Source organism: Phalacrocorax aristotelis, chromosome 11 (genome assembly GCF_949628215.1).
Source record: "Phalacrocorax aristotelis chromosome 11, bGulAri2.1, whole genome shotgun sequence".
NCBI lineage: Eukaryota > Metazoa > Chordata > Aves > Suliformes > Phalacrocoracidae > Phalacrocorax > Phalacrocorax aristotelis.
This window is the reverse complement of record NC_134286.1, coordinates 22262166-22272625: the sequence shown is the minus strand read 5'-3', so window position 1 is coordinate 22272625 and position 10460 is coordinate 22262166. Positions and strand designations below refer to the sequence as shown.

Below are 10460 nucleotides of genomic sequence, written 5' to 3'. Positions count from 1 at the left end.
GGAGCGCAGCAGCAGCGGCCGCCCGCTCCCGCCGAGCGCCGCCTGACGGAACGCCGCTCCCGCCCGCCATCCCGCGCTCCCTCCCCTCGGCCGCCGCGCGCCGCTCCACGCATGCTCGGCGGCGCCCAGGCGCATGCGCTGCCGCCGGCCCGTCCTGCGCCGCGGCGGTCGCCCGGGGCCCGGCGCCTTTTGTGCGGGCGGCGCTACGGCCCGGGGCGGCGGCGGCCTCCGCTCCCTCGCTGGGGGAGTCTCGCCCTCCACCGCGCCTTCCCGCCCCCAGCCCCATCCCCATCCCCAAACCTCGGGAGCCAAAGAAAGAGCAATGGCGGCCCCTTAGCGAGGCGGCCCCGGCGCGGCCCGGTGGCTGCGGACCTCCCCGCCCCGCGCCGAGCGCAGCGGATGCACGCCTCGCCTCAGGCCCCGGCGGAAGCCTAGCGCGGCCCCGGCCGCCGCCGCCTCTCCTCCTCCTCCTCCTCCTCCTCCCCGCGGTGGTGCGGGGGCGGGCGGGCAGCTCGGGACCCACCGCTCCCTTCAGCCCCGCTCCCCTCAGCCCCGCGGCGCGGCGGCCATGGCCACCGAGCTGGAGCCGCCGGCGGCTGGCGCCGTGCCGGGCGCGGCGCCGCTGGAGGCGGAGGAGGACGAGGAGCACTGGCTCTACGGGGGTAGGTACCGCCGTCCCCGGGCGCTGCCGGGCCGGGCCTCGGCATCTTCCCCCCCACCCCGGTCCCGCCTTACGGGCCGCCCCCGGGCTGGGAGCGGGGCGGGGGGGGGGTGTCCCCACCCGCCCCCGGGATGCGGGACCTTGGGGAGCCCTCTCCGCCCGGGGGTGGCTGCTTCAGCTGCTGTGGGTTTGGGAGGGGGGTTGGGGGTTATTGTCCTTTGAACAATAACACCGTGGTGCAAAGAGGTTAACGTGATGCTTTGGTACAATTTGGGCTTCCTAATCATCCGGATCTGACTAAGCTGGCTGGTGCAGGTGAACCCCGGGCTGGCAGGGGACCCCGAGGGGGTGCGTGCCTCTAGGAAAACATGTAGGGCTTTCTTTAGTCGTCTTTGTCCTCCTCGTAGACTTTCCAGCTGCATACTTTTATGTTTCTTCTCCCCTGGTGTGATGAAAGTCAATGCAAAGACCTTCACAGCTGGCTTCGTTTCCTTATGCGATGTTTGCCTTCGCTCCTTCTGCTCGGAGGCTTTGGGATACGTATTTTGAATTCTGTGTCAGCGGTGCGAGGCTTTGCTCCCGCAGATGGGCTTTGCTTGTTGGTTTGGTTGGGGTTTTTTTTGTAGTTGCTCCAATTCTGGTTGAACTTTGTTGAAAAGAGAACATTGGGGTCATAGTGCTCTGACAGTACTAGGTGATTCTGTAGCTGTGACGTGTTTTGTGCTTAAATTTAGCTTTTTTGCTTTCACTTGAATAATTTTTAATTTTTATTTTTGCAGATGACACCACTGGTAAGCAAGAAGATGGACCAATTTCTGGGTGAGTCCAGAGACTGCTTATCGCTTATAACAATATGTGCTGCAAAGAAGATCAAGCCACGTTAAGCGTAGTGGCGTGAGTGCTTTAGGCTGATGCTGTTGACAGAAACAGCAGCCTATGCTTTTCTTGCCCTGTGGGGCCATCCCCAGCCGCCACGTGTGGGCTGGCACAGCATTTACTGATTTTGGAGGGTGGAATGGATCAGTCAACTGATTTGACTCAAAACCAACTTTTAACACCTTTTTTTTTTTTCATCCCTCCCTGATTAGTTTTAAATCAGATCTGTTTTCCAGTTTAGTTCCCGGGGAAAAATGGTGCCTTGAGGGTTGGCCTGGTGTTGGTAGAAATGTGGCCTGTGCGTTAGCCTGGAAAAGCTAAAATCCTTGAGCTTAGGTTAAAATCTTGACACCATTGAACCAACAAATAGTGAGACGTCTATGAAGTATGTGGTTTGGGTGACACTTTTAGATAAAAGCGTTGGAGATGACTCGGAGATCAGTTGTGCTTTCTCGGTATGGAAAGCATCGTCTGTCCTTGATCAAAGCTCCCCTGTATTTGTAGCACAGTGTGTTTCACACCAGCAGTTCTTTTTCTCAGCAGAAATATTATCTGTTTGCCATTTTCTAATGTAACATGGTTTTCAGAAGACTTGATCTTCACTGGACTGATGTGTGCTCAGCACCTGCGGAAGCTCAGTTTAATATTTATTGTCCCTTAAGGTCGTTGTGAGTTCAGCATCTGGAATTTCTGAGGTTGTTACGGATACTGTCCTACCTCTGTAGTAAGTATCCTGTGCCTAGGGAATGAGAGAACTTGTTCAAAAACAAGTGTTAGGCAAACTTGGTAAACTGTTACCTAAAAACATCCGGTGAGCTTTGTGAGAAGGAAAAACTTCTAGTTTAGATGATAGAAATTTACAGTTAACTTGCATAAATCTCTTGCTCCATGTCACTTTCATCTGGATGTAATTTTACTTTACAAGCAAGATTAAAAATCTGAATTCCCAGCAACTGTGTCCAATAACGGCGATATGTGTGAAGGAAAAGTATTAGCGGTTGTGCTAGCTCTCCAGGTTTTTTTTTTTCTCCCCCTCCCTTCTGGTTTGTTGTTTTTTTTTTTTTCTTTTCTTTGTTGTGCAATAAGAATCTTCCTAAATGAAGAGCTGTGGGGTGTTTAAAGAAAAATGACTCTCTGTTTGCTATGTTGTGGAGGGCTGCAGCTCCAGGGAAACGTTGCTGGCTTGTCTAGAGTATTCCTCTCTACCCACAAAGCAGAAATCAGCGTAGTGCGGGATGCAATATCCGTTACCAGTCCTCAGCCGAAAGGACGCGTTGAACACCAGCAGTCTGTGCAGGATGCTGTCACGTCAGCGATGCGCAGGGTTATGTTGGCTTTCCGGGGAAGTTAAATAGCTGCGACATTTTTTTGCGTGCAGATGATGGCTGTGGACCTGTCAGATTGCTCACTCCTGGGAAGCAAACAGGTTAGGGAGAGACTGTTACTTAGCAAATGTTTACCTGAACTCCGATTCATAAATTTTAATGCACACCCACAGATACTTCATGTGACTTGAAGCCGAAGGTAATACTTATCGCTCTTCCTTGATTCAGTCGTCTTGGATTCTTCAGAAAATTCTGGGGTTGAGGTCAATGTGGCCTGGGTTTGGCAAACAAAGCGCGAAAGGTGTTGGAGCCACCTGTGAGGTTTCCTCCGGTGGTCCATCCTTTGGTCCTTATGTAACAGCCTGTGTCTGCAACTTTGAAATACTTCTAGAGGCTGATTTTTCCCTTAGATGTCTTGGCTACTTTTTATAACTTAAAGTGGCTTCGGCTGTCGCCTCAGGAACTTGGCAAAAAGGGGACCTGCGCTGCCTCGGTTAGCTGCTGAACCTGCATCCCTTCTTTTTGATCTCGGCTTGATTGTTGAATTTCTCTGTACGTGGGGCTTTTCTAATGCGGGAGATTCAGTAACTGCTCAAATTGTTCGTTTGTTCTTTTTTTACGCTCAGTAACTGCTTTCTGAGCTGCGTTAGTGTGATCTTTTGGCTTACTCGTTTGGTGTCTCCTGTCCTGCCGCCTCTGAAATGGCTTTAATCTGACCAGTGTTTGGATTCTGTTAGGTGTTACATGTGTTTGTTTCTGAAGATAGTCTTGTGTATCTTTGTTATCCGACATGGGGTTTTAAATTGATAGCAATATCTCCACAAAGTACTGGTGGAGAATTGGGTTTCCTGGGCCTCGGCTATTCTAGTTGTCTCTTCTGAAAAGCCAGAATTATTCTGAAGTTCTACTAGCTTTTTGCCTATGACATTAGAGAAAAAATGATCTTGCTTTGTATTTTAGTTTTATAACGCTCAGCCTACTCTTTTCTAGCACGCGTATACCAGTTTGACGTTCTTGCTTGGCTAACGCAATAAACAACGTTAACATTTGTACGAACTCTTTAACTGGAGGTAAATCTGAACCCGACCATTGTTGCATTAGGACTAACTTGTAATGAATGCAAAGCTTGGGCAGATAATTATGCCTTTTCTTCTTTGAATTTTAACTACTTGTTAATGGAAACTATTTGTAGAAGCACTACAATCACTTTTTCCTTAATTTCTATGAGGCAGATGCCCCAGCTGCTTACTCAATATATGCATAATGATTAGCATCTGTAAGGACAAGGTGAAGTTTTGCTTATTATGATCTTATTCCTATCTGTTGTGATTGTGCTGAACCGAAGCTGAAAGCTGTTGTAGCTGCCGCTTCTGTATCGGTGGTGTTTGGCCAGGCAGCCGTGCTGTCTGTCAGGCGCTCTTTGGAGGCGCAAAGCTGATTCTTTCCAACCCAAGCAAAGCCAAGCAAGGATGATTAATTTTTTGTTGTACGGTTGGGCTAACTGCCAGCAGAATAAACACACTACACGAATAAAGCCATTATATGAAAGTCACCTGGACGGATGCTTTAGAAGTGTTTATAGGTGAACCTGTAGATTGGGCTTCTCCACTTTCTTTTATCTGTCACATTTACTAGACATGCAGAGTCTTCGCATCCTTTGCAAGATGCTCCTCAGGAGAACCGGCCTGTCAGCAATGAAGACCGAGAGATGTCGCAACACGTATGTGTTCCACTGTAAATAGTAGACGTAGTTATTTTTGTGCTTCTCAATACTCATGGGTGAAAAGATGTAAGTGCAGAGATGCTGGTACTGCCTAATATGTTACATTTGCACCGTAGGAGTGTGCTGATAGCTCCCAATGAATGCTAGGTGCAGCAACGGGCTTCTCTTCTCAGCCTGCCTTGTGTAGGCTTGGTATTGCTTGTGCCTGCTGAAGAGGCAGGTGAGGGCCTTTGATGGCTGCAGTCTGGCAGGAAAAGCAGGACATGATGTTACCTCCAGCTTGATATTTAGCATGACTTCTCGAGGGTCAGTAAGATATGGGAGACGGAGGGATGGAAAGCCCAAAGTGCCAGGAATCAGTTTTGATTCAGGCTCAGGCCTCCTAGAGTGCAATCTAGTGGCTCAGTGCCAAAAGAGTAGGAGAGGGCTTGCCTCTCCACCCCGTCTCCCTCTAGTCTTTTTGATGGGTTTATTTTCTGCCACTGTGGTGTGTTAAGAGGGCTCGTGCAGAGTTCTGACAAACCCATGTGCCATGGAAAAGGAGGGAGGGTTAAGAGCACCTTCCTCATATCCTTTCGTAGCGGCAAGGTGTTAATTCAGCTCATGCATCTTGCAAAACCGTGCTGCTGTGTATCTGGAAGACTTCCTTTGCTTTTGTGCCCCAGCAGTGTTGCTGCACGGAGTGGAATCGGCAGCCGTGAAGTTCTTATGTAAAGTTAAGTGACTTGGGGACCAGTTGTGCTAAATAAGCCAAGCCGGGCTCAACCACAGCTTCCTACCACAAAAGTTGTGCTGAGAGAATATTTGCCCCAAGGTTCTTTGGTGAAGCCTGGTGAATGTATTTTGGTGTTCTTTTATTTGTGATTCCATACTTTCACCATTCACCTCTGAAGGGGATGTGTCAGAAAAGCCCATGCTCCTTCAGAAAGAGTAGGGCAGAGGGGCTGTGGGACATGATGAAATCTCAGAACTGAGCTAAACCTTCCCCACCTTCAGAAATCTTACCCTGATTCTCAAGTAGGGCCACTTCTTCAAAGGACATGGCAGTTTCTTTGGGGGTCCATTTATGTTGAAGGCTTCCATGGTTTTTTGCCTCCAGAGACAAAGCTTTGTCTCTTGGAGCGCAGTAGGAAGTTATGCCTTTAAATCATTTTTTCTAATAGTCCTTCATCATACAAGCTTTGTAAGATTTGGCTTACTGTCCCGGGGAATTTATCAGTTTTATGTATTAATGAGCTCCTGCGTGCTTTTATTGTTGCTAGGCCCTTCCAAGTGGTGAAGATGATGAAGATGACAGCGACAGTGACAGTGATGATGATGACGTGAAAGTTACTATTGGCAACATTAAAACGGGAGCACCTTCGTACATGTATGTATTGCTGATTACGGTGTCGAGTTTTGATCCGAGGTAGCTCTGGCACCTTGATCGGGATTGAAAGTGGGGATGAGAGCTGATCTGTCTTGTGGGAGACGTGGGAGCGCTGGCCAGAACACCGGAGCGGGATCAGAGGCTGATGGGCAGCTCTGTCCTGCAATTGCTTGTTGGAGAATCCATCTATAAAATAGGAAAATAATTCATGGGTCTGTTGTTGGAAAATTAATCAAATAATTACTATGCTTCATCAGGCAAAGTCAAAGGTGGGAAGTTACATTTAACTCCTCATCTGTGAGAACTTCAAGAACCAAAATCCGTATTGATACGAATTTGCATAAGCTGTGAATTTACTGATTTTCAGCTGTCTGATTTTTTTTCATGGTTCAGAAATGGCGAGGCTGGGTTTGCAAACCAGGAAATTATGTCACTGACTTAAAATTCTACCTAATTTGCATTGAATAAAAATAACAACACAGCATTTTTGCTTGCTGCTAGCAGCCTTCCTCTGAAGGAAATTACTTACATGTGCTTTGCAGCATATTCTAATTTTTCCACTTTATGGATAATTTCCTACTTTTGCTGGAGAGGTGGTTTCAGTCTGATGGATTATGCTGAATAGCGACGCTCCATCCATTAGCAGCTCACTAGATTTTTGAAGGCGTCTGTTTTGAAACCTGCTTCTTGTACCTTTCTCTTCTCATTCTGTGGCCTATGTGCAGCTATGGTTTCCATGTCATTCAGTTCCACTTAAATACTGAGTACGTTCCTGAGCGGAATGGGAACTACCACTCTTTGAAATAACCCTGCCCTTCATGCAAAAGACAAGCCTCGTGTGTCCCGTTGCCAGTCAGTATGTCTGCTGTGTTTCTGTAGGGTTGGAGGAACTTACGGCAAATGAATCTCACTTTTAAGGTGTTGAGACTTAGTACTGAAAGCCGTAGGGAGACATGAATAAACCCGAGCGATCTAAGCGTCTTTGAAAGGATGTCAGGGCTTGAATATATCTTGCATGAAAATCTTCAACCAAGTGATTTGCTCGAATACCAATGTAGTGATTCTTTTCCATATAGGGGAACTCCTATGAATCTAAACTTAAAAACGGGTAGAGGCTATGGAGCATCTGCTTCAGGTATTGCTGTTATTTTTATCCTTCACCTTCTGCAGTATTTCCCTTACCTGGTGCTGACGGCTGGAGCAGCTGCAAATCGTGTTCTCTGGATGGATATAAAATCAGTGCATCTTATTTAAACTGGGAATAGCAAATGCGTTTCCTAAAGATAAGCGCTCCTAGGACAGCTGAGGGTCCAGGGTGCAATGGAGTGATTTGACTACCCGTCACCGAACAAGCTAATTATAATTCTATTTAAACTAGAAAAAAAAACCCCATTGATTATTTTATAATAAAAACCCAGAATGTTTCTAAACTATATTGTTGCACTGGGGCCAAACACTTTAAAATGCCAGGAGAAGAACTTTAACTCTGTGGTCAGTGTCCTGAGCTACTTGCAGTGTAAGGTACTAAAAGACTCAAGACCGGCGTTTGTTTATCAGCTATGCGTATTTCTGCAGCTGAAACTTTCCCCACCATTCAGCTTAGTTTATACTGTACGTTGAGACTTGGGTTCTGTCCTTCCTCATACGTGAGACTGTCCTTTCATGGGCTTCATCGACTTGCTTCCATTGATTTCTTTATGCAAATGAGTTATCTTCTGATTGAGAAAATTAAGAACAAACTCCCCTTGAAGATCCAGATTTTTGCTGACTCCAGTTGCTACACAGTCCACTTAAGACTGCTCCTGAAAAAAGTCTCTTGTTTGTTAGGAGAAAATGTGTGGATCTTGGGAGGGAAAAGTAAATATTCTGCCTGGGGAGAAAAATTAATTCTTTTTCATTTGGGGTAGATTTCATGCATGCTCTAATAATTTACTCCATTTGTCTCCAGTACCAGTCTGGGTTGAATTTGCTTCTCTGCTGTTCCACTGCAAGTGCTGGTTGGCTGGCTATTTATTTATAGAGTCACTGAAGTAATTTTTATTAAAAACTTGATTGTGGTTACCTATGTGCTGCAAAGCCAGCAGTGAATTCACAGTAGAGCTTTATTTTTGACTGGAGTAATTTGCTCAGCAAATGAGTGGATTAAAGGCATTGCATTAAAAGTGGTAACGGTTTCTCTCTTTCCAAAGCCAAGTTGCAGCCCAAAGGTATTGACTTAGATGCCGCAGGGAATATAAATGGATTGCCTGTTATAGAAGTGGATTTAGATTCATTTGAAGACAAACCATGGAGGAAACCAGGTGGGGGCTCACAGTTTCTTGTGGTAAATATTTTCTGCAGTTTCAGTTGTCTCTCTTTAATTTCACATGTAATTTCTGTCCATTTATTGCTGCCAGGGAACAGGGAAGTCGGAATAATGGGCATTGCTCAGCCTCTGATGCCTGTCTAGGCAATCGGTGACATTTACTGATTGATCGAGCCATGCTTCTACCTAAAATTGGGTTGTGTTTATTCTATTAATTTAACTTCCCTAAAGGGAACAACTGGTTTCTTTAATGTTCTGTTTTATTAATTCCCTAGTTCCAGAAAACACTGCACTGAGACCAATACGATAAAGTTTGTTGGCCTCAAAGTCAGTTGAGTATGAGGAAGATTGGGCTGTTGACGAGGCGTGGTCTCCCTTTCACGTGCAGCAGCTTGCTTATTCCATCCCACCGTGGGGCTCAGAGCCACCCCACGCGCCCTTCTCGTTTGAGTCCTGGGGAAAAGTGCACCTGGCAGAGGGCAGCGATGGTGGGACTTGCCACGTGAGCACGTGCTGTGATAGGAAAGCTGTCCTGTGTCGAGTTCTCCCACTGCAAACAGTTGAATAAAAGGAAGGAAAACAGTGTCTACCCTGACAAGAAAGGCTAGGATTTTTCTTTTAGAAAAGCTGCATTGCCTAATTCTTTGCTAAGTTCTGCCCCTAGGTGCAAAACTGAGCCATGCCCCCTTTTTTCTTCTGGACAGTATTATCTAGGCTGTGTCCAGACAAACAGTACTTTGCACAGCAGGTTTTACTGTGTTCTCTTTTGTCTTCCTGATTAGTATTAGGGAGATTTCTACTCAGAAGCAACTCTTGCATGACAGCTGTAGGATGCTACAAATAAACTTCTGTTTTTCATCTGAATTTGATACAAAAGTAAATGAAGGAACCAGAGATCCAAATTTTTGCTGTGCTATTCTCATAAAACGTGCTGTGATGAAATGTTAACCGAAGCAAAAAATGCACTCGCCTCTTCTCAGAAACAATTCCAGTCCCTGCCAGCCCCTGTATTTTATTTATCTTTCAGAAATACTGCTAAGCTAAGTAAGTAGTGTTTTTATAAAGTTGTCTGTGGTGTGTTTTCAGTACCTCTTGCCCACCTGAAACGAAGGGCATCGGAGTACATGACGGTGCTGGTCATTATATCAACACGTCACGGTATCAAACCAGCACTAAAGCACTCTGTGAATTGTAGCTAGTACAGACATAACAGAAAACGTAGCCTTTCTTCTGCAGGGGATTTCCCATCGATTGTGAAGTGAGAAAGAGGGGGCTAGGAAGAAAATAAGTTAGAAGGAAAACAATGAAGTTCAGAGATAAAGCGTGGAAATCATTGTGGTCTTGCTGACATTCCTGGAGCAAAGTGAAGCCAGCTAGCCTTAAAACGGTGTTGAAGTACCAACAGAGGGAAGATGTCTGCAGAGGTGTGGCCTGTAGGTTTATTTTAGATGGCAAGTAGCGTGTTACTCAACAGCCTTTCAGGTTTATATCCTTTACAGTTAAATCTTCAGCAAGTTGGTGTCTCTTTAAGTGAGGGAGAGGTGGAAGAAATGTGGTGTGGAAGAACTGATAAAGGGCTGAAATATAGGCTGATAAAATAGGTATGTAAATGTCATGTTGCTGAGTCTGTGTTGGTAAAATTTGCATATTTGGGTGATACAACAGGAAGAGCGGCCTACCTAAAAGATAAACTTAAACCTTGCTGTGTAGATCCAAGCTCAGCACGGTCAAAGTGTTTTGCTTAGCCCTTATGTAGCAGCTCCTTGGTCTAGAATTGGTCTGTCTAGGAATTCCTTCGTGAGGGGGATGCTTGAGGGACACCTCCGCAGGGCTGGGAGATGCTTTGCGGCGCTTCCTGCTGTGAGGTGCGCCTTACAGAGCTGGCTGCAGCCAGGTTTGTCCCGCTGCATCTGCGTTTTCTTGGCAAGCGGTTTGTGGCCACCTCTGTTACTCAGAAGTGCTCGTGCTGAATTGGCACATTTCACAGAAGACTGTCCAAGTAAGATACCAATCTGGGAAGGCTATAGTTAGGATCATGGCTGAACTGCAAGTACTTATGTAGTCTGAGACCCATCAGTAAAAAAACTTCCACTTCAGCCCTGTTTCACGGAACAGGTGAGTCCCAGAATCTCCTCTCAAAAGAGCAAAGGCAGTGATGGTCAGGAGCGGAACAGCTTGGCTTGGCTTTGCCAAGAAGACGG

At 46.5% G+C, this 10460-nt stretch overlaps 1 protein-coding gene across 1 annotated transcript in view; it reads left to right on the top strand.

The window, feature by feature from the left end:
• Positions 1-130: 130 nt before the first annotated feature.
• LOC142063011 (uncharacterized) overlaps positions 131-10460 on the top strand; it is a 28050-nt gene continuing 17720 nt past the window's right edge. The window contains exons 1-6 of the mRNA XM_075106290.1: positions 131-662; positions 1441-1480; positions 4498-4582; positions 5848-5954; positions 7031-7089; positions 8144-8254. Of these exons, the coding sequence (XP_074962391.1) occupies positions 569-662; positions 1441-1480; positions 4498-4582; positions 5848-5954; positions 7031-7089; positions 8144-8254 (496 nt within the window). The 5' untranslated portion in view covers positions 131-568. The remainder of the gene's footprint in view (positions 663-1440; positions 1481-4497; positions 4583-5847; positions 5955-7030; positions 7090-8143; positions 8255-10460) is intronic.